The sequence below is a fragment of the Poecile atricapillus genome, chromosome 20, assembly GCF_030490865.1.
Source record: "Poecile atricapillus isolate bPoeAtr1 chromosome 20, bPoeAtr1.hap1, whole genome shotgun sequence".
Lineage (NCBI taxonomy): Eukaryota > Metazoa > Chordata > Aves > Passeriformes > Paridae > Poecile > Poecile atricapillus.
Genome location: NC_081268.1, coordinates 7,560,450 through 7,585,018, shown reverse-complemented (window position 1 = coordinate 7,585,018; position 24,569 = coordinate 7,560,450). Strand labels below are relative to the sequence as shown.

General features: G+C 44.8%; 1 protein-coding gene across 1 annotated transcript in view; it reads right to left on the bottom strand.

The window, feature by feature from the left end:
- Nucleotides 1–460: 460 nt before the first annotated feature.
- Nucleotides 461–24,569, bottom strand: part of BRINP1 (BMP/retinoic acid inducible neural specific 1) — an 86,698-nt gene continuing 62,589 nt past the window's right edge. The window contains exons 4-8 of the mRNA XM_058853682.1: nt 21,157–21,326; nt 19,782–19,887; nt 12,749–12,985; nt 7,164–7,386; nt 461–1,663 (exon numbers count right to left, since the gene is read on the bottom strand). Of these exons, the coding sequence (XP_058709665.1) occupies nt 523–1,663; nt 7,164–7,386; nt 12,749–12,985; nt 19,782–19,887; nt 21,157–21,326 (1,877 nt within the window). The 3' untranslated portion in view covers nt 461–522. The remainder of the gene's footprint in view (nt 1,664–7,163; nt 7,387–12,748; nt 12,986–19,781; nt 19,888–21,156; nt 21,327–24,569) is intronic.

The window sequence follows — 24,569 nt, the reverse complement described above, 5'->3', positions numbered from 1 at the left end:
TGTATGTCTCTTTGTCTTGGCACCTGCATAGCAGAAAACTCGACAGTTCAGTACAGAAGTTTGCCCCTCTCTCTGCTCCTCCCTTTATTTCCTCTGCTGCCCCTGAGGACTCGCAAGCAACACCCCCAAGGTCAAGAGAGAGTACGGTGTTACCCTTTTATGACGGATTATAGAAATAACAAACATGCCTGACAGTTTTATACAGCTGCTAGAACGGGTTTAGTTTTCAACAAATGAAGAATTTCCTCTTTTTTTTTCCTCTTTTGTATATTAATTACATTTTACAAATCTTATTTTTCCCCCTTTTTCTTTTCTTTCCTTTCCCCCCGCTTTTCCTTCTTCCTTTTTACTTTTTTTTTCCTCTTTCTTTTTATTTTTTCTTTTTTCTTTTTTTTTTCTTTTTTTTTTTTTTTTTTTTGGTTTTCTTGGGTATTTTTTTTTTGTGTGTGTTTATTTTATTTTTTATTTTTTTTTATACAGCAAAAGGATCGATCACCAAGGTGTCCATTGCTAAGTCCAGGGTTAGCAGAGTTTGGCTGTCATCTGGTCGGACTGTTTGAGGATCTCGGTGTTGTACAGGTCCAGTGCGTGGTTCACTCGGATGATCTCGCTGTTGGTGAGCTTCAGGCGGTGCTTGAGCATACAAGAGAACAGATCCAGCTGCGGCTTCCCCGGGGCCACCGGAGGCGCCAGGCGGTTGATTCGGTCCCGAATATCCAGCAGCAAGAGCATGACGGAGGAGGAGGAGTAGAACTGCCCGCCCTGCGTGTAGGACTGGTTGACCTGCTGCACCGCGCTGCGCAGGAGGTCAGCGTTGAAGCGCAGGCTGTAGCCGTAGACCTGCACGTCTGAGATCTTGATGTAGAACTGGCGCTTGGTGGGGTCGGAAAGGTCCACAGGCCCTTGGCCAGTCTCGTTGCGCAGGAGGGAGGGCAGCCGAGTCCGGCTGCGTAGGTAGATGTGGACGGTCTCAAAAAAGGTTTTCCACCGGTTGCCCAGCAGCAGGGTCCAGTTGTAGCACTGGCTGTTTTGGAGGCGGATTTTCTCCCAGCGCGGGTAGCCGTACTCCCCGAAAGGCATGTTCCAGCCCTCCGAGTGGCTCCCGCTGAACGGGTTGACGTAGACAAAGAACATGGGGTCTAGGCTGCTGTTGCGCATCTGGCAGATGCGCATGGAGATCCCGATCACCATGTGGATGAAGTCCATCCGGTTCTTGTTGCTCTTCAAGGTGAGGGACATGCGCTTGCGCCACCGCGGGTCGAAGAAGGTGTCCAGGCGGATCTCGTTGCTGATGAAAGTGGTGTGCACGTACAGGCGAGAGTCCATCTTCTGCAGCAGGTACTTCAGCTCCAGGTCCTGGAAGTCCAAGTCCGTCTCAAAGCTGATGAACTGCTCGCTCCGCTCCGAGTCCACGTTCTGGGGCTCGCAGCGGCCTCGGTAAAGCTTATAGCCCTTGTTGCACGAGCCGCAGAGGGAGATGTTGGCAAGGCTGCACATGGCACAGCTGTTGTTGCCCCCAATGATGCAGGGGATGGGGCGCTGGCACAGACTGGTGCCACCGTGGCAAACGCAGCTCCGCTGGCTTTCCAGAAAGGTCCCCCAGAACCCGTTCTCATTGCAGTACAGCAGGGACTGGACTCGGGTAAGCCATTCCTGTATCGTCCTGCAGGTGGGGAGAAGGAAGAATTAGCACTGTAAGGCCTCACAGGGACTCCCTGTTGACATCTTGCTGGAGCTACAGTGTTTTCAGGGATGTGTCTGAGGCAGAGCTCTCGGAACATCGATGCCCTGCCATGGCATCTGGGAGCTATTCCAGTCTATTTCTAGGCTGAATCTTTCATCTGCTGTTTACTCCTTTGGTGATGAGAAAAAGACTTCTAAGAAATTGCTACCAGTTAGAAACGCTCATCTGAGCTCTCTCTCTTCACTCTGCACTAGGAGCTGAGAGCAGCACTGTGTCCTGCCAGGGATCCCAGCAGTGCCACAGTGCCATGGGAATGGAGCTGATAAAGCCATGCCAGAGGCTGTGGGGCTATCAGACATCACAAGGTCAGCAGAGCTCCCAGTCTAGCAGGAGAACACAACTCTTCAGGTCATTGGCAATTGACCCCACCCTCTAAAAAACAGATCCATAACAGGACAAGGTAAAGCAAGCAGCAACCTCTGCTCATGGTGCAGAGCTCAGAACAGCAGAAAAGAGGGTGGAAGCCAGGATGCATGGAGACAAAGCTGCTAAAACTATTCCTCTTTAAAAAACCCCAAAAGACTGCTGCTAATTAACCACCTCTTGGAGTCTCTCCCTTAAAATCAGCCCCACTCACCCACCCCTGAGCCCCATCACTCCCACGCTGCTGTATCAGCACCTTCAACTCCACATCCTGCAGCACTGGAACGACTCCTAGAAAACGACACCGCAACCCACATTCACTTTTTGCACAACCCACTTGCCCTGTTGCCTGGTTTCCCCCTTTTCCCCCTTCCCACTGCCCCAGGAAAGCTGGGTACAGCGACTCCTTTCTCAGCAGAACCCTCTGTGCCGCCGCTGCTCCCTCCCCTCCGCCTCCCCCCTGGCTAATGAATACTTCATTGTCTCCTCTGGGCAAAAAGTTCTCGGTAGTGCTGCAGTGAGAGGACTGGCTAATGACAAATTAGGATTCAGCCCCTGTAGAACGAGAGGAGTGATTATGGACAGAGGCTCTCAGAGCTGGATTAGTGAAATTCATGGCACCTGCATCGCCTGACCTCCGAATAATCATTAAGCTGTAGGCTGTATCAAAGAAGGCATTAAATGATACAGCAGCAAAGAACAGCAAGATGACTGGGGGGAGGGAGCGAGTGGAGGGATGAGAGTGTAAAACAGAAGAAAGCACTGGAAGGAAAGAAATAATCAAGGAGCAGAAGCAGAAAGATTGGGGAAGAAAGAGAAGAAAATGTGCAGGTAAAAGGAAAAATGAGAGAGAAACAGTGGGCAGGAGTAATGAGTGAAGAAGGGAAAAACTGCAACAGCAGCAACTGAGAGAGAACAGGCAGGAATGAAAAGCAGGAAGAAAATTAGTTAAACAGACAGGATGAGGAAAAAAGGAAGGGCATTAGAAGAAAAATTCTGAAGTGTTGGGTGTGGAAACATAATTTTCACATTCTCCCTGAGCTACAGGGCTGCCAGGGTCTCTTTCCCCTATTCCCAGCCGAGAGGAGCTCTTCTGCTGGCAGAAAGGACGAGGTTTGCTGGGAAGCTTGGGAGCAAGGCAGTGACCTCCATAAATATCTGCTGTGGAGGGAGACAGTGACAGCCCTGGCCCCTCAAAAATGTGCACAGGGCTCCTCTTAATTCCTGGGACAGCTCTGACTGGGCAGAGAGGGGACAGCACAGCGCAGTGTGGCTGCAAAAAGCCACAAGCTGCCAGCAGCAAGCACTTCCAAACCATCCCAGGGGGCTGAGGCTGCCTTCTGCTCACAGGTGAATTTTTTGCTCACTTTTCAACAAGACAAATATGCTTTCACCCATCTGAGGCCTTGTGCTGCCTGTTTGGAAAGGCAGTCAAAAGCACCTGGATTTGTGCAGCGCTGGATTGATGCTTCACACAGGTTTTAGGTGTTGATAAGGCCCCTGAGTTCCTGGGCCAAGGACTGCCAGGCCATAGCAGGGGACACAGTACAAATCAGAGTGAGGTGATCACATTCAGTCCATTTTGGGTGTGTTCACTCTTAGGAAAAAGAAATCACTGGATACTTCTGTCCTGCTTTATACTAACAGCCAGCAGAACAAAATGGGAAAGAAACCTCAGCTGATATCTTGCAATGGACACCAGTAAATTTCCTGTTCCCCAGATGAACTTTGTGGAGGATGGATGGGAGGTTGATTTTGCTCTGTGTGTGTGTCTTAGCTTTCAGCAAAGGCACAAGTAGGACTAACAAAAAACAAGAAGAAAATGAAACAGGAGATACCCACGATCTGCTGATGGCAGCAATAAAGGATGTAATTAAATAAAAATGCAGAATCCAGGGCAGAGCTGGGCATCAACAGCAAACATGACAATGGGAAGTGTGAGAGAGTGAGAGAGAAGTAAAGTGGTATAAATTACCCCATTTTTTCTTGCAACTGGGACAGGTTAAGAATATACACAGGACCAGGCAAAGCCCTTCAGCTGACAAGAGGTAAATTTTTAAAACACACCCCTCTGATGGCTCAGGCTCGTTGTACCTAAGAGGTGTCAGAGCAGGAGGATGCTGGAAAGATCCACTGTTTAACAGCTGAAAATCAGTACCAGAGTAGCCATTGATTTTAATTTAAAATATTCCCAGGGAGGTGGTGGGAATCCCCCCCCGGAGGTGTCCAAGGAACTCCTGGATGTGGCACTCACTGCTCTGGTTGTGGTGACAAGATGAGGACCAAGCACAGGCTGGACTCACTGATCTTGGAGGTCTTTTCCAACCTCATGGATTCCATGATTCTAAAGTGAAAATAAATATGACATGCAAGCCAAGCCCTGAGTGAGAATTACTTTGCAGTGTTTTCTGTCAGTTGCTCACTGGACATGGGGTTCCCTGGCAATGCTGGGAACAGGGAGCCAGACAGATTTTTGGTTTTTATTTGCAAGGAAAAAAGGCAGGCATTTAAAAAATTTCCTTTGCAAACTCACCTTTCCAACCAGTGCTAGCTGCTCTGGGGTTACTTTTGCATTTTCTGTACAGAACAGTGAAGTAAAAAATGCTATTTTTATTCTCAGCAGCTGTGAGATGTATTTTGGCTGAAGGCCAGAACATGTATAACCCCTCTCTCCATTGAATGTTATTTCTATTTTACATCCAGTGCTTTAAAATAAAACTACAGGTAAGCATGCTACACCACAGTTTTATTAACTGAGGAGTGGTCTCCTTTTTGAACCAACAGACTTGACTCTGTTTTAAATTTTAAACTTTCCTGGGTTTTGACAAAAGAGGTACAGACCAAATATATCAGTATCTATATATCTATATATCTATATATCTATATATCTATATATCTAAATATCTATATATCTAAATATCTATATATCTATATATCTATATATCTAAATATCTATATATCTATATATCTATACCTTTATCTATATATCTATAAGAAAAATATAGATATATAGGTATATAGATATCTAGATATCTATTTTAGATATACAGATATGAATATTTCTAGCCATTGCAAAGGGTCATGGAGAATCAGCCTAATTGCCAGGATCCCTACTCTTCCTTTCTTATCTTCCTTTTGGAAACACCACCTCTTTCTTTCCCTGAGGACAATCAACAGCAATCTCATTTCTTTTTTTTTTACATTGCCTTTGAATGTATAATGCAGGCTCACAATTATGTGTATTAAAGAGAGGCTTGCTCTTAATAGAACCATGCCATCCTTTCAAAGCCACTGGCATGCTTGATAATCCTCTGTCATTCTGTACAGCAACAATTAGAAAATGAGAGTATTTCCCAGCTCTGTGAGGAGAAAGATGGGCTGCACCTCTTCCACTACAGAGCTCCTACCACACTGCTCCCCTGCCTAGCTGCAGATGCAGAATGACAAACAAGAAAAGAAATGATAATATGCCTGCTGATGTTGACTTAAACAAATCAAGCACATCAGTCAGTTAAAAACCCATCTGCCATCATCCATTCCACCCCCCTTCCCCCAGATTTCATTGTAGTTGTTGGAGGCTCCCTTTCTGCTTGGCTGGGTTTTTAAAATAGATGATAAATGCTGAAGACATATTTGTCTGAATGTTTTGGAGCAACGTGATTGGATGGAGATTTCCTCACTGCTGCTTCACTTTGTTGTTGTTGTAGCTGTTGCTATGGCACAATTAAAAAAATTCCACCTTGGGCACGCCTGTGGCTCCTCCAGCTCTCCACCTGGTCAGGACAGCTCAGCCAGTTGGCAGGGATGGACCAGGTTTAGGAAGCTCTCCAAGGACTTTATTTCATAATCTCTTACATTTAATAGATATTTCTCCTCATCCCTAGTAAGTCCATCAAATCTTTGTCTAGAAACATGAGATTCCTTGGTAATTAAAGAGGTGTTAAGCCCTGGAAGAGTTTTCTGAGCTGCACAGTGATGAAATGAAAAGTCAGCATGTTCAGCAGCCAAGGAGCTGGATGAGAGCAGTAGACAGCAGTCAGTCTGTCAATTTTGTCTTGAAAATGAATATTTAGGTAATGAAGGAAGTGGATAAACAGTTTCTCTTCAAATATTAACTTGGCCTGACCCTTCCAAAGGAAGCACGGAAGAAAAGGCACTCAGACTCATTATTATTTTTTTCCCCCAGGATTTTCAGTATTGCTTCAGTCCAGACAATGTAGAAAGGCACAGCAAGAGATGTTTATTAAAATCCAGAAATGCAAGTCTCCAAAAATGACTTGAAGCAAACCCAGCTACAGGTTAGGGCTGAAAGGAGCCAGCAGGAGTGGATTATTAGATATCAATAGTTGCTGTAGCAGTAATGGAAAATCTGCTCTCTCCACCTGTAATAACCTTGCAAGGCTTCTGCTCAGTGAGGTTTTACAGGTTCACGCTGCATCTCACAGCAGAAATGTGATGCATTCCAAGTGAAACTAAAGCTTCTCCTTTCACTCTGGAGATATTGAGGAGCACCATCCAAACATGGGCCGAAGCACCTTGTGCTCCACAAGTGGAGGCTGAAAACTCAGCTGTGGATCTTGAGGAAAACCACAAAAAAGCAGCTTAGTCTGCAGAACAGACTAAACATGTTCTGTTTATATTTAATATGTTTATATTCTTGATATTCTTGATGATCTTGGAGGTCTTTTCCAACCTCAATGATTCCATGATTCTAAAGTGAAAATAAGTGTGATGTACAGGCCAAGCTCTGAGTGAGAATTACTTTACAGTGTTTTCTGACTGTTGCTCACTGGACACGGGGTCCCCTGGCAATGCTGGGAACAGGGAACAAGTGATGCCCTTCCCCTGGATAGGTAAAACCACACAGAGGGGATGTGAGTGTAGTCAGGAATGCGACAAAAGTTACCCACACCTCCAGAAATTTCAGATTTGACCGTTTCCCCCAAACATCCATGCCAACACACCCTACATGCAAACACTGTTGGGATTGGGCCCGAGCTCAGCTCCTCCAGCCCCCCAGCCCAGCTCCCCCATGCCCAGGGAAGGATGGAGGTACCTTTCCCTAGGCAGCTGGTGGTTAGGATTGTGCCGACACCGGACACTGAGGCCAAAGAGTTTGCGGGCAGTGCGCTGGATCTTCTGGCGCTGGGCTTCCAGCGAGCTCTGCAGCATCTTGTAGCGGTTCTGCAGGTCCCAGTCGTTCCCCCAGTGCTGGTGGATGCTCCCAATGGTCAGGAAGTGGTTGCTAGGTAGCCTTTTCATGAAGGATTTAAACTCATCTGCAACACACAGAAGAAATGGGGAGAAATACGGCGGTTTCCGAGCGGTAACAGTTACAAAGATTTTCATTAGCAGGGTGGAGAAGGAGCTGTGAGGAATGAGAGTTCTTCAGCTCTGCCAGGGGAAGGTGATGTCCTTTAGTTAAAGGTAAATCAGTAACTAGTCTGTCATTCTGCCCCAGGAAGACACAAATTCCATGGCTGTTGCTGCTCCCATTTAGGAATAAAACCCTCTATGGTTTATAGGTTTATATATGGTTTATGATATCAAGGTGAAACAACAAAGTTGAAGTGTACAGGGTGGAGAAGTAAAAAAAAAAAAAAGAGAGAAATTCCCTGGAATATGAGGTTATAGTCTAAGGGCTGTAAACAAAAAGCTGGGAGTTGTAATCATTGTCAGTTAAAGAGTTCTCATTTACATTGTTTTTCAGCTGCTCCTGAAATGCTGTTTGTTGTTGAAGGCAAAGCATTTTGCTGCGTAATTAAAAAAAAAAAGGGGGGAAAAACAAAGCTTTAAAAATTCCCCAGAGGAAAGGTATGGATGTTGTTAAAATGTCCTGCTTTCGCATTTTTTAAAAAGAGCATACTGATTCTTACCTCTCATTTAACTCCATTTGAAGTTAAATGAGTTGCATTTTGTAATGAGGAAAATAAAAGAAAATAGTTTGCAGGTTTCGGGTGAGAACAAAAGGTGTCAATTTTAGCCAAAGGGTACAAATCCAATTGATCGAAAAATATATTGCTCAGTGTTGCTATTTGTTCTGTTTGTTGTTTTTTGATCACTTTATTTCCATTTTATTTTGTTTGCTAATGAAAAAAAAAACACTGTTATGCAGGGTTTGTTTGAGAGGTAATTTTTCATCACAATCAGAAATCCTGATGCTGTTTCTGTTTATGGTCAGCCCTTCCTACCTGAGAAGGGTGGTTTGTTCAGACTCTGATTACCAGGCTGGGACATCCTCAGTTGGGAAAAAACAGATGATTCCAACTTTCTCAGGGGAAAATAACTCAATTTTTGATGCTAGTAAACCGTATTTGACACAGTGAGACCTTGAGAAATGCAATGAGGAGGACAATAAGAACTCCATAAAATGCAATAATGACAAGAGCAATGTTTTGTACCAGGAGAGAAAAGCCCCACGTGTCAGCACAGGATGGGCACCATCAGCTGAGGAAGGTCCTGGGGGCTGAGCTGGGTCAACATCCTGTTCTCACTAGAAAAAAACTTCATATTTGGCTGAATCCAGCTGGCTGGGGAAGCTGAAATGCTCCTTTTCTTGGCACTGCTCCACCCAGGGGACCCACCTGAAAGGGATGAACAGGCTGGGAGGGCAGAGCTGAGGGACACCGAGTTGCTCCAGGGCCTGAGCACAAGTTCTGCAAAGTCAGCTGTGGGGAGCTGCACTGGTTTAAAGAGGAGGCCAGGGGATATTTAATTACAGCAGCAACTGCTCAAAAGGTGCTCACAGATATGCACAAAACTCCTCTTTTGAGAGACAGTTGCTATAACAAGGAGGAAGTCAAGTTAGCAGTACAACAAGTTAGCAGCTTGAGAAATTAAAACGATTTACTGAAAAACTTCGTCACTTGGAGGTAATGCAGCACTGGAACGTGATCAGAGATGTATAAAAATCTTTCATTTTAGATAAAACCAAGGCTGACCTGACCTAGTTCTGGTTGTGGTCCTGCTTGTAGAGGGGGACTGGACTAGAATCCTGCCATAAACTTCCCAAACAAGCCAACAAGTATAGCCATCTTTTCCTCTACAATATCTCCATTATTTCTGATCCTTTCCCAATCCTTTTTTTTTTTTTTTTTTAATTCCTTCATCCTATTTTCAGAAGAAAAATGAGAGCTTGTAAAGGCTGATATCTTTTCAAATATAAAGAAATAATCCATAGAATTAGTGGAGAAAATCAGACCAGATAATTTACATCCCATAGTACCAAGTTAAAGATATTTGCATAACAGATTTCCTATTATTCATCAACTTGCAGTTCAACAAGCTGCCTAACAAAGGATATCTGTACATTAGTCAGTCTCATCCTGACATGGATGGCAAATGGATGTTCACATCCTACTCATCACACGGTGTAACCAAAAAATGATCATCATCACTGCACTACCAACATAAAAATAATCACCATCATTGCACTACCAAAATAAAAATAATCATCACTGCACTACCAAAATAAAAATAATCATCGTCACTGCACTACCAACATCTGTGGGACATCTGCTCGTCTTCCTCCCCCCCTAAGATAACCAAGAGATTTTTTTTTTTAGTCATCTCTCAGGTTTCCACTCTGTTTTTAATGCTGTTTCCAGTGCCCTTCTCCTCCCCAAACCCTGCTCTGTGCTTTTCCGCGGGGCTGTGCAGCCACCATCTCGTATAATTGCTTCTGTTGACCATGCTGATTACTCCGGGTACCTTTCAGCAGTAAAAGCCTTGCGTTTGCTTCCCGCCCCTTATAAATCAATTTCCTCAAAAGCCTTTTTGTGCAGGAGCCCAGGCTCTTTTCCCTCTGATGATGAATGTGCTACATTTTTCATCGAGACGGGCAAGGCAGGAATTTCGGTGCAGTGTGCACATTTTGCTACCGCAGTGCAACGTTGGGGGAAAAACAAATGAGCAGCAAATCTGGCAAAATAAAAGCTGGATGTGGTTGTTTAAAATTAGGGTGATGAAGGAAAAAAAAATGCAAAAAGTACTTTAAAACCAACATAGTTTCTTCATTATTTATATTTTTTTTTATAACTCTGCCTGGAAACCGGTGGCATGGATGGGGATATTCCCCATTTCTGGGAATTGTTCATTCTTAACCCTGAGAATTTCCAATGAATTAACAAGTCTGTTTGCATTTGTTGTTGTTTTATTCCTCTGCACAGCAAACCTTGCTGATGGCTGGAACTACACCTCCCGTGATGCAGCTTGGTCCCTCTTTCTGCAGAGTCATCCCCTCCCTAAGGCAGTCCCATGGCAATGACTCAGCAGCACAAGTGGCACCACAGGGAATTGACAGGTCAGACATCTCTTTCACAGATGAAATTTTCCTTTTGCCAGTGTTAAAAAGGAAAAAAAAATCCCATTTACATCAGAAAGCAATAATCTTGAATAAACAAACAAATTAACAGATAAAACTCCACCAAATGACTTAATTAAAAGTTGTGGCTTTTTTAATCCACAATCACAGATTTTTTTGACCAGCCATTCTAAAATGCCAAGAATAAGGCAGTGTTATTTTTCTCAATTTACCCACAAGCAGTGAAGCACAGGGCTAAAAAACCTCCTGAGCCGATTCAAAGCAGCCTCAGTTCACTGCAGCCTCCTTGACTTTGAAGATACTATTCCAAATCACAGCAACTCTTGATTCGCCCTGCAGGATTTTTTCAAATTAACAGAGGATCCAGCACAGACCAGAAGCAGAATACAAATGTTTTGGACTTTCAGCAGCTTCCTGTGCAAAATGGTATTTGCTTTCAGAGCACTCCTGTGCCTTTCAGTCCACTTTATTGGAAAAGCCTTCAGATGTCATCAGAGATTTCTCCTCTGCTGTTCATAATGAAGAAAATCCTCTAGTTATTGGGAATATTTATTAAAACAAAGAAGCAAAACACTAATACTGCAGTCTTTTGTGATAGCAACTTCCATCTCAAAGGATAAGTTCACGCATGATGCATCAAAGTGATGAATCAGATGCAGCAGCTTTAGACATAAAGATAATCACTCCATCTAGCCCTGAAAAGCCTCCAGCCCTGGGTGGAATATGGCAGAAATTGCATTGCAATATGTCACTTTAACATGGCAAATGAAAAACACCTTCCCCCATTCAAATCTCAAGGGAAGGGAGCCTGAATGTAATTATCTACCCCAGCCTGTGCCTGGATCGAGTGCAGCAAGGACAGAATGTGGGGCTGGAACTCCCCTCTCCATAGGGCTCCCTTCTCAGTGCCTGGGTTAGATCCCCTGGGAAGGGAAAGGGTTTGATGAGACCAACCTGTGGCTCTTGAGCACCTTTTGTGAAGATTCTGTGCCAGAATTAACTGGTAACACATAAGCAGTGGCAGAGCTGTGCTGGCAGGCACCACCAGTAATCCTTGTAAACTTGTGTAGTGCTGAGCTGGCAAAAGCTCCTGAAATCCACATTTCTGGTTTGCCCTGGTGTTCCCCACCCCATCCATGAACCCATAGAAACTCACAGAAAGCATCTGACCTCGTTAGCTGGTGAGCTGCTGCTGGAACAACCCAGCCCAGGCTCCCCAGGGTGCATGGAGGGTCTGGTCAGGATGGTCATTAGCCTTGGGCCACGAAATCCCACTCTGGCTGCCCAGCTGAGCACCAGGGTGACAGCAGGAGGGGGACACAAGGATCTGTGCAGCAGCACAAACACCAGCAGTGTTGAAGTATGAGCAAATCCTCAACAGCCCTTCATGGAAACATCACAGGCTACTGCATTTCAGCCTTTAAAGGGATTAAGGTGACCTTCAGCATGAAGAAGGAGAACTTATGAAGAACTCTTCTTGAATTGAGCTAGATGGCTCCTTTCTCAACAGTTTTCCTTCCTGACATGGAGATCTGGGTAGCTGTGATAATAATCATTGAAGAAAATGTGTCGGAAAGTGGCTGGTTAAGACTGAAAGATGAGAGTCAGCACAAGGACAAGTTCAGTGAAGTTCTGCTTGGTGCCTGTGTGGTTTCAGGGCAGGCAGAGCACTTGCTAAAGGATAGAATTCACTGCAAGAGTTGCTCTTTGCTACCTCAAGCCCTCAGGAGTGTGTATCCTGTGAGTACAACACACCCACTCTGGGTAAACTACTCACACTACCAGTATCAACACAGAACAAACTCCACTGACACCCCCAGCCTCACCTGGGAAGAAAGTGGAAAAGAGAAATGTTCCCAGCAGCAGACACTGCCCTGCAGGAGAGAGGAGTCATTTCCCTTCTCCTCCCTGCCTCAAAGGAGGTGTTATCTGGCCTGGGTGTTCCTCTCCCTCTGAAATGCTTTCACCAAAGCAGAATAAAGCATTCATGCAAATCTGAAAAGCAATTTCTGCATCATCCATATTGTGCAAGCTTCTCCACAGAACTATTAAAAGAGAGATTTGGAGATGGTTTGGTATGAAAAATCAGATTTTTAACCAAACGTATGCAGGAAAATATCCCTGTACACATAATTCATGTGTGGTGTGTGTTCCTGTCTGTGTGTTTAATAGAGGAAGAAAAGGTACACCCTCAGCACTGAGATCCTGGGGTTGGGTTCAATATCCTCTATTTTTAGCTGAATTAGAGCATTATACTGAGGGAATAAAAGATTTTTACGACCAGCCACGGACTGAGAAAGCGAGTTTTGCTCAGTTACCTGAGTTCTCCAGATCTTTATAGGCTTCTGTCCAGGTCTTGGCCATGTTTGCCAGGGTGTACTCCATGATCTGGATGTCAGTGATGGGGCAGTTGCACTGCGGGAACTCCTCGGAGCACTGGCAGCCGCACTGGCTGTCCCGGCAGATGTACTCGCCCTCCCCATTGCACATGATGTAACTCAAGGCAGACTGGACAAACTTCTCTTGTAAATACTGAGGGAAGATGATCTGGAGACCTGGAGAGAGAACAACAGGGTTATAGGAGGGGAAAAAAAGTGATTAAAAAAAGTAATTCTGGGTGTTTGTTCCTCTTTTCAAAACCTGTTTCATTAACAGTTTGGGAAAGTTATGGTAAAGAATTAAAAGCTGTCGTGAATAAGGAAGGTACAAATGCATCCCTCCAGGGCAAACAGTGATTTAGCTGAAAGCAGAGGCTATCTCCTCTGTGGGAGAAGGGTGACAAGAAACTTCCTTCCCCAAAAGCCTTTCATCCCATTCCCAGATCCCAGCACAGTACAAAGGCCCTGAATGCAAAGCCTCCTTTATTCCCAGGTGTGGTGGTTTTTGTCTGCTGAAACCAAGTGCTAGTTCAGAAGCAACGAGCATTATGCTGCTCTGACCTGTTTTGAGACACTAAATGGGTTTGGTACCACAGAAAAAAGGAAAATACACCCTGAAAGGGAAAATAAGAAGGAACAGAAAACAGAAGAAAGGAAAATAACATGAGAGGGGATTTATAAAAGACCCTTGCAGCGTTAAGTGCCCAGATCCCAGAGCATAAATACAGGAGTTGGGCACCTGAGCCTTCGCAGCTTGCTCCCTGCTAGGAAGGCCACTTGCCAAATCCTATAAAAGTGCAAATGGATTTAGTGCCGATGATTTCAGTGTTGCTTGGCAGACTCACATTAGCAGGGAGATCTATCCCCTTGTCCCTTTCTTCGTGGCAAGTGTTTGTGTATCCATCCATGTGTGCAGGCAGCAGTGTAGGTGCAGCCTTGCTCAGGATGGAATGGCACTTTCAGTGTTTGTGCTGCGCACGCCGTTTTTCCACCCCGTCCTCCTCCCCGCTCCCTGTGGATGTCCCTGAGGATTCACAGCTGTTTGCCTCTACCTGGCAAGTCCTGCCTGTCAGCCCCTGTCAGTGTCTGTGCTGCACGAGGCAGAGGATGGTGACTCTGAGTGAGCCTTTCAGGGGACCCCACTTGGGAAAGGCCGGGGACTCTGCAGTGGCAGCGGGAGGAGTTTATGGACCCCGGTGTAATGAAGGCACGAGGGTCAATTACCCATCTGTTTGTGTTTCTGCTGCGCTGAATTACCAGATCCGTGCCTGACAGCTCACTGGAGTGGAATGAAAATCAGACAATAATTCAGAGGATGAGAGTGTGCAGGAATGGCAAAAAGGGTTGTGACCCCTTTCAGGAGTGCAGGCCCGTCTCTGATGGGTTGTGTCCACCTCAGACAAGAGAAGAACAGCAGGTGGTGACCCTGGGACCCCATTACCCTTTTGCTTTTGGATGCAGAGAAGCACCTCAGTGGTAATGAGGTCCCTCTGGAGGAGCAGGTCTGGGGGCTCAGGAGGCAGTGGGAGCCCCAGGGAGCCCTGTGTCCTCTCCCCCTGCTCTGCTGAGCACCATGCCTGGTGGCACCAAGCTGTCCCTCTGCCTGGCCCCACTGGCAGCCTCCAGGCAGGACGAGCTTGGAGCACCCTCCAGCTGGGAATATGTTTGTGGCACCTGCAGAGGGAAGGATTTCCAGGCTGGCATTCAGAGACACTATTTCTGCATCGATCTTGCTGCCTTTTCTGCATTGCTGCTGGGGACTGGAAGGAACACACAAGGAGCTGAGCAGTGCAGCATCCCTGCAACCATCTCAAAACTGGCCTGAAGAGGATCATCATTTTGAGGTCACTTTTCTGAGATGTGTCTCAAAAGAAGCTCAGATTTCTTCCTGCTGTCTTCAGCAAGTCCTGAAGCTCAGCCTCTTGTAACGACAGGACAAGGGGGAATGGCTTTAAACTGACAGAGAGTACATTTAGCTTTGACATTAGGAAGGAATTCTTCCCTGGGAGGGCAGTGAGGCCCTGGCACAGGTGCCCAGAGAAGCTGTGGCTGTCCCTGGATCCCTGGCAGTGCCCAAGGCCAGGCTGGACAGGGCTGGGAGCAGCCTGGGACAGTGGGAGCTGTCCCTGTCCATGGCAGGGTGGTGGAATGGGATGGGCTTTAAGATCCCTTCCAATCCCATTCAGGGATTTTATGATTTATCTGAAACAACCACTGGAGAGGGGTGGTCCCTCGTCAAATCCTCACACTGATACTGGTGATGGTCCCACCTGCCAGATCCCAAACTTTCCTTCAGGATGGAATGGAAGTGCAGTGCTAACAAAGAACTGATTCACACAGGGACTGGAGAGCCTGAAGGCAGCTGTACTCACTGAGCTTTGAAGCTCACATGAGAGCAGAGCTGGACTTCTTGATGTGCATTGACTCTTCATTCATGGTCCAAGTCCCATGAATACATTTTCCACTCTGCTTCATGGAGGAGCAACCTGCTCTGGCTCTTTGAATATGATCAAATTACCTCAGGCTCTTAAGTTCTCCATAGTTTCTCTTTTAACTTGGATAAAGCACAACAAGCTGTTTGGTCCCAGCTAAAAATTATCTTGGCTTTGGAGATTTTTATTTCATTTATTTTTATTACTATTATTATTATTACTATTATTATTATTATTTTAGTAGTAGTAGTAGTAGTAATAGTATATTTTATTTCCTTTATTTCTTTTATAAATATTAAAATAAAATATTCCCTTTCTTTTCTTTTTTCCTTGAGGGAATAGGTATGAAAAAAGAAACTGAAGTTTCAAGGAAAGCACCTCCCATTGTATGAAACATCCACTGTGCACCCCAGCAGATGAAACATGAACACCCTGTAATCTCCAAAACACAACATATTTTAGCACTGCAGTGCTTCACATGGATACTCTCTTTTTGCCCATAAAACTCGTGGTTTCTGAAAAAACAATAACATTTCCAGGATAACCTCCTCTTGTAAGAAATAATATCATGTTTATGGGGCAATCAGACCTCTGCACACTTAGCACCAACTCAACAAAGCACTTATATAAATACTTAACTTTCATCAGGAAAGCAGTTTTGCTGGAGCCCATCAGCTGCCTGAAGCATTTGACAAGAAGCACACCCTCAGAGCTGTGTTTGCTCAAGTGACCCCCAAATCCAGCCCCTGCTCTCCAAACACAGCAGCCTGACTCTCAAACAGCCTGTTGGGATTACATCTGCCTCACATCTTCCAGCCAGGAATTCCCTCCTGGAAGAAATCAGTGCTACTGAAATACAGCTGTGCCTATTTCCACAGAAGTACTTTTATGTATACACACATAAATATTCACAGATTCCTCATCATCCCCAGACAGGGGCAGATTCATACCAATTTTTTTTTGGTTTTGCTTTAGTTTTGAGCATCTCTGTGATCAGATCTCAGCAAGAGATTTTGTGCCTCACCCAGTCCTGGCATCTTCTCTTTCATGTGTAGTTCTATCCATGCCCAGGGACTAAATATTGCTGGAATTCAGTGGGTTATGGCTATATTGCTGGAATTCAGTGGGTTATGGCTGTCAGTAAAGCACAGGTGGCATTAATCTTTCGAGACCACTGCTCTGGGTGCTTCAGTTGTTCCCTGTAAGGCAGGAAAGCTGCGATTCCAAGGAATAAAACAGCCCCACTGAGCAGCTTGGGTTAGCTGGGAAAGCCCTGCTGCCATCCACAACCTTAATAAAACATCACAAATGCTGTGGTGTTGTCTAAGAAATTTATTTGGATATTGGGAACGTTTAAAAAAACCCAACATACATACATATATATATATATATATATATATATGTATATGTGTATGTGTATATATATATATATTCAGTCTTTCACTGTTGTCTACTGATGAAACAACGTCATGTCAACAGCCAAGAAGAAGGGCAAGCTGGTCTTAAAAACTGGGATATTTGGACCATTTCCATGGGGAGAATCCCTCATTCCAAGCCAGGGGCCCAAGGAATGGGAGCTGGTAACAGATGCACAAGGTGAGTTTGCTGCTGTCTTGAATATATAAGTTTTGAAGGTAACTTATTGAACAGAGGAGGAATTCTGCCACTTTGTAAAGCATTAAATTCTGCTTTAAAAATGAAGAGCAGCACAGATTTGGTATAGGTTTATCTCAGATAACTACGGGTAGAGTGTGAAGTATCTGACAAGGGAACATGTCCTTAATTCACCGAGAAAAACTATTAGAGAGAGATGTTTGGCTTTAGACTGTATATAAAAGGCTTCCTGCATTAAAAGAGGTAAATTTCCCCAGCTCTAAATTAGAGCTATTTGAAACATTTTTCACAGAAGAGTTCTCTGTTGAAAATGCAGTTTCCATTGAAGCATTTTGTGAGAGCATGTTGACTCCAAAAGCACTTTTGGCTTTCTAAATGTATTTTTTCATACTCCCTCATTTCACTGCACTGAAAAGCTGAAATGTTTTGTCTTGCCATTAATTTTCTGCCCATCCTGGAAAAAGCTTTAATGGTAATTGCAATGTAAATTCTAATGTTATACTACCATATGTAACATGTAGGTATATGATGTATCTCTCTATGTCGTTACATAAGTATAATATATAAGGGTATTTACACATATACAACAATATAATATTAAATGCTGAAATAAAATATAGTTGATATTATATAAGTATTGTATATAACATGCATTATGTTTAGTATTATTATATATGACCATATTTGATGTAGCAAATGACCTGATATGCAACATTTCCTGTTTATTGTTGCACAGTTTAGAACAGCACAGAGGGATTGTACCTCACTGAAATATTGCAATGCTGCAATATTGACATACACTGTGAATTATTGTATTGATATAACTCAACATGCCTCTGAAATTTGGATTTCCTGAAATTTTTTTAAAGTGTTGCTTTTTTTTTCAGTCAAAATTTCCAATTTCTGCCCAGGACACTTGTCCAGGGAACACAAATTCTCCTTTCTCAATGGGTTGCTGTAGAGCTTCTGGCATCCTGCCCTGCATCACCACAGGGATCCTGCTCCAGGGAGTGCTGGAAAAAAGGGAGACCTTCTGTGATAAATATGTGTACATATATATACACACAATATTTTACATACTTATATATGTGTGTATATATATATCCCAGTGTATGCTGGGCCCACAAGGATAGTGGTTTATAAATTAGTGATTCTTTATTGTTCCAGTGACCACAAGCCCAGCCTCAGACACTCTGCACCATCATCCCCTGAAATCAACCTGCCCAAACCCTACGTGGGTTCATGGAATCATCCAGGCTGGAAAAGACCACCAAGGTCATGGAGTCCAACCTTTGACTGATCACCACCTTGTCAACCAGACCAGGGCACCCATTGTCTCTCCTCAGAGGCACAGCTTTGAAACCTCATCTCCTGGGGCTGGGCAGCAGCAAGTTGAGACAGAGAAATTCTCCCTGTCACGAAGAAGCTGCTCTTTTATTGAGCCAGGCTCAGAGCTGGAGTGACACAAAGGCAGGAACATGGATTTCTGTCAGCAGCCCATGTTCAGCTGCTAATCAGATCAGAGGAGACTTGGTCACGATCCATTACCTGCTGCAGCCCTGTGACTAATTCGTAATGAGGCCTCTCAGAGCCGAGCAAGGATCCTGGGTAATTATCCCAAGAACCACTCTCCAGATTAAGTAGAAAACTCAGGTGGAGCTTTAAAGGTCACTCTGTTCTATGAGGAAGAGCTCCTGCCTTCCTCCCTTCCCTCGCTGTCTCCTTTGGCTTGGCTCCAGCCTCCCCCTGCCCTGGGCTCAGCCATGGAGCTCCATGAAACCCACCTGTGGCTGCCCTCTGTCTGCTCCCATCAGAGATCACAGCCTCATCCCCTCGCTCTCCTAATTTTTCCCTCTTCCTCCACCTCCTCCCTGCTCCCTTGGTTTATCTCCTCTCTTGTAGGATCAGATAACCAATACAGGTCTATTGATTTACCCACTAGTCTGCCTATAACCCGAGCTGCCTGCTGATTTAGCTGCTTCCCCACTTATCTCATGTGTCATCCTTTGGTTTTCATTACCAGCAGCTATCATCACAGTGTAAAAAACCCCTCAAACTGCTTATTGTTAATTAGGTAAGAACCAGAACTCAGTGATTTGGATAATCACCAGCATAGTGAAAACAACCTGCCTATTATTTTTAAAGGCAAATAATAACAACAATAATATTATATCCACAACATTACTTGGTAAATGAAACCCAGTTTCTGTGAAACCAAAGATTAAAACAGCACTTGCCAAATTATACTCAAAGCGGAAGATGTAATGTAGCCCATTCATCTGAAAAATTAAAATTTGTGCAAGTACAAGGATTCGAGAAATAAAACCATCTGGGCAAATGAGCAATTAAATCCCACATTTCCTTATTTTGTCAAAAACTTGGGAATAACCTTTGTAAATTACATGGCCAGTGAATTTCCTCCTTCTACTCAAGTTGACTTCTTGCTAACCAGCATGTATTTATTTATTAATTCAGCCATGACCTCTATCTGTTGACTTCTGGACTAGCTCCCCATCTGGGACTGAAGCCATGGCTTCTAGCATCCAAATAAAACCTCTGTGACTTTTCCCAAAGATTATGGTCATTAGAGAGCCCCGAAAGCTGATCTGCAAACCTCTTACACAAATCAGCAGTTCGGGAGGGATGGAGAGATGTGGGCAGAATTCTCCTTCAACACTGATGGAAGAGGTCACATTTTTTGTGTTGGTGTGGGTGTCATACACAGAAGTCCACCAAAATTCAGAGGTAGAGGGCACTTCACTGGGGCCAGCCCTAGCTCTGCTCAGCTCAGCCTCATGTGAAGCCACCAGAAGCTTCAGGGAACTTCCAGACACAGCAGAATCACAGCAAAGAGAATAGGGGGAAAGCCTCAGGAAAAGGGTAACCCTGTCCCATTTCTACCCCCTTCCCTGGCTCCTGGGCCCTACCTTGCAGGTGGAGTTTGCTCTCAGTGCTTTGCAGAAGGACAGAACTCACAGAGTCCAGATTGTCGTAGCTGTTACAGCCCAGGGGGCCGGTCCGAGTTTCTGTTACCTACAGAGGATGTAGAAAAGAGAGAATGTTCCCTTGGACTGCAGCACCACACCTTCCCCAGGCTTTTTAAATCTTTTAATTCAAGGACTCCTTGTCACCTGTTGATATAGTTTAAAGCACGTCTTCCCTAGTTGGGAAAAAATGCCCCACCCTGCACAGACATTGCTAATGTTTGGTGCAGTCATGAGCTGAAAAATCAGAATGATTTGTGGCTGCTTTCTTTAGGGTACCTCAGGTTATTCTGGCTTGGCAATGGGATCCTGCAGATTGATGTTTCTCACAGAGGATCTCCTCTGGAGAACATCAGAAGCCTGTAGAGGAATTGTTCCCTGGCTTCTCTTATTGGAAAGCAAGAAACAGAGATGGATTGCCAGGCCACAGTGGTGCCTGGTGCTCCCACGACAGATGTGAACACCAGCCCTGTGCTGAGGAAGGATGGAGGCACAGATGACCTGCAGTGCTGCTGCTGCTGTTGGTTTCCAGCCACGCAGGAGAGCTGCCCTTCTGGAATTCACCAGGGGTGATTATCTGCTGTCACTGTTTCAATATCTCAATACAATTTCCCATCCAGAAGGGAACAGGCTCAGCCACGAGACAGCACAGAACAATAACGAGAGCTGAAACCTTTCAGAAATGGCTAACAATGACGACTCCATCCACATCACCTTCCCTGGAGTGAACTCAGCAACAATAAAATCCCTGCCCACTGTAGGATGATTGCTTTCAGAGAAGGCAGCCTTTGCAGAGCCATTTTCCCTATTTTGTATTCTCTGAGCAGCTTCCCTTCCTTCCTGCTGCAACCCCCAAGCTGTCTCTCAGTCCGTTTCATTCCAGATGCCTCAGTAATGCCACACTGAGTTTTTCACCTTTTCTTGTAGCAAATTCAGCTGAGAGATGTTTTGCAGCCTTACACCCCCAGGAGATAAATGCTCCTGCATGGCACAGGGCTGTTCATTTCACAGACCTCCATTCCAACCTCCGTCACTGATCTGGGTCCTCTGCTCCCTCTCTCCCTTCCAGAAGTCACTGTCACTTTTAGTGAAAGTCTCCTACCCTACAAAACTACCACACTGGATTTCCACCTCTTTCCAGACATTAGTGGCCCTGGGGAAATCAATTCTTCAGCTGAATAAGAGAAAAACTAACCCTGGGAACAAAATACCTTGCAATCACAGAGGACATCAGACTGGCAAAGTCCTGCCCCAGATCCCTAGAGAATCCATGTAAGGCAGACAATCTTTTTCCTCTTCCTAAGGCAATATGTGGTACCTTGATTGCTCCGGTAGAGATCTGGATCTCATGGAGTCTCCTCATGGTGCCATCACGGTCTACAAAGTAGGAGGACGCGAGCTGGTGCAAAGCTTCAACGCTCTGGGTGGCGTTTCCTGACTTTCTGTCGAGGCGGCTTTTGTCCATGTACATGGTCAAGGCCTCCTCTCCTGCAGCAGAAAGAAAAGGAGATTTCAGGCTGCCAGGCAGGGCCATCTTAACAGGAGCAAATGGTGACATCTACTGCACCTAAAGAAAGAAAATCTGACACCTAAAGCACTCCTGGAGGAATCCACCCTTCCTCACGAGCACCAGGATCCCCGGGATTTACAGAAACTTCTTTATTTAGACAGCAAGTCCACCAGAGAGGTAAAGCAGCTCTGATGAATTGAGTAGACAAGGTTTTGGACATTTTTTAGCCAGCAGAGCTTTGCCACAACTGTTGGAGAGGATTGAGCACATCTGTCCCACTCGAGGACCATTCTCTCTGTAGGCAGTGCTCTAGAGTGATGCACACCTGACAGGAGAAGATCCCACTTTAAGCAAGTCTCTGTCTGACCTGGTTTCTAGAAGGAATAGATGATGATTGCAAATAGAACACAGTGTGCAGGCAGGTACAGTGGACAAACAAATGCTAGTTGGGCCTCTTCAGCTTCCAGCAGCCTTGCAAAAGGGGAGGGGAAAGGGGACGAGTAAAGAGAATTAATTCAGGAAAGAGCAAATAACAAAGTTAATTTGAACTAACCACCCTTGCTGCCTTCTTTCCTCTCTCAGAATCTCCTTCAGGGAATATAAGCAGAGAGTAAAAAATATCATAGAAGACAGGGGACAAAAGCAGGTGATTCTGAAATGGTAACCAGAGAGAATCTGGGAGTGAAGCAGTTAAGAACTGATAAACATCAGCAGACACCTGAATGTAACAAAGCATGTCTGAAGGGGACATAAAGCTGAGATGGAATATTTACCTAACAGTTCAACTTCTGATGGGTGAGGCACATGAAAATCCAGTTCACTCTTAACACACGGCTGGAGCTGTCAGAGGTCTAAAGAGGTGGAATGCCATCCTGGATCCTTAACCCATGAAACTTGGATTTTAATAAATGAAGAGAAGCCACAACCAGAGGAGGAATGTGCCAATTCTACATAACTCTCCTAATGAGAAGAATGGCGCTTGTTCTGATTTGATAGATGAGCCACTGATGAATACATTGCCTCTGGCAGTGATAGCATGGTCCAAAAAATATGTACCATCACTTTCAAGGCCAAAAAAATATTTAATTCTTCATCATCTTTACATATTTTCTTCAAGAGAACAAGGACTTACTTTTCTTTAAAATTCTTATTAGTTAAAATAATTTGATTCATACAAATTATTTCTTTTGTTGCATATATGAAAAAAATAACCCAAAATCCCAGTAAGCTCTCCCCCTCACTTTTCCTGGAAATTTTCCAGCTTTTATCTGAAAGCCAAATGCCTGAAAAGAAACCAAAAATATTCTGGCTGAAAATCAAAATATTTTTATTAGATTTCATTTTTTCAAGCAATAGTTGTGTTGAGGATTCAGCCTCTGGCTTTGAGATGAAAAATGGACCACATTTTTATGGAAAGAAGGTACTTTTCATCAAAAGAATTGATCAGTTGAAATCTTTTAATTAGCTTTGCAGGACCTAAGTGGAGAAGCTAGGCATGTAAAACTTTGTCTTTATTTTGTTAAAAATAACAGGCTAGCCCTCCACCAGGATCAAAGCTGTGGTAGTAACAATGTCATCATTGTTACCTCTCACAAAAACCCTTTCCCTGCAAAATGACCTGCTTTGATTTCCTTTATTACCATTACCATTTTTATGTGTTGAGCTTGTGAGGAGGCCTTGGCAGGGATCAAGGCTCTGCCACATCAGGCTCTGTCCACACAAAAAAAGCCAATCCACCTTCCAGGGGAATCAACCCCCTGTATCAGCTGAGACACAACAGGTGAACACAACAAACAGCCAGCAGGGCACAGGTAATAAAATGTCTGTGATTAGTGTGAGGAACAGTGGTCACTGCAATGAGCACTCTCAGTGCATTTTTGAGTCTCATCTCTTTGTGTTTTTCAGGGGGATTTGAAGGAACTTTGTCAGTTTTCATGAGTCAACTCATTTGCCACTGAAGAGGCTGGATCAGTGGGAAAGTGTATTTGGAGCCAGAATTCTGGATCTCCCATGTAACAGAAGCATTTAACTGCAAGGAGATGTAGCAGAGAGAAATGAGAAATGATGCTTTGCCACCATTTTCTGAGGCTGTGGTAGGAGAAGGAAGATCTGGGATAATTCTCCCCTTAGCTGTAATTCACAACCATCAACTCTTCATCAATTGCACCAATAACTGGGAAAAAAAAACTTTTTCCTGGAAAAAATATCATGCCTCATATTAATAGCCAACAAAAGTCAGGACTTGTTCATTCCAGCCTAGTTCATTTTCACTAGAGGGATGCTGAGGCTGGAATGCCGTGGCCAGAGGGCAGGCAGGAGGCCTGGGTCAAATCACATCAGGGAACAGCACTGCTGGCAGATCTCCAGCAGATCTCCTCTTGGGTTTGGTCCCTGCACAACACGAACCAGCACAAAGAAACACAGCAAGAAGAGAAATCTGTGCTCTGGGGCAGTGGGGATCAGTGATTTCCCCATAAAAGTTGTCATTTTTTCCTCCAAAGGAAGAGAACAGAAATATGTTTTCCTCCAAAGGAAGGAAACAAAGTCCATGAGTGATGATGCTTTTTCCTGCAGGACCAGCGCTGTCCCTAGGATTGAGGGGTGCTGAGCAGGGACACTGCTGCTGGGAACCTATTTTGTGTAGCTCTGTGCAGAGCTGGAAAAGCACAGCATCCCCATGGAGGGGTCGCATGGGAAAGCAACTCTTGGATCAAGAGAGGTTAACAGAATTTTGCAGCATTATTAAGTCTTAATTTCTCCTTTATTAAGTGAATGATATGTTCGAAGTTGTTTTTCCTTGAGGGATTTTCCTGAAAATTGGCTCTCAGCTCTGTGTGCTCCATCCCAGAGCCTGGATGCCCTCGAAGTGACCCTTCACCACTGCCTTTGTGAGAGCCAGGCTGGAGCAGAGCTGGCTTTTTCTGGGCTCTCAGTGCACCTGGCTGCTGTGCAGGTTGAAAGGCACCAGAGCTGTTCCTCCTGTGGCCAGGTGTGAAAATTGCTGTGTCCAGGTGCTGCTCCATGTCCCACCCTGCTGGGGCTGTTTCAGAGCATTTCCAGTGTGCTGGTCAGTGTGTGCCACCCCCTGTGACACAGCTGTGACCCAGGCCAGAGCTGCTGTAGCTGTGCTGGGCATCACCAGGTCCTGGGAGAGCCAGGCCACCTCTGCTTTCACATCCCAGAGCTCTTGTTCAGCCCACAGACTGCGAGCAGAGCATGTC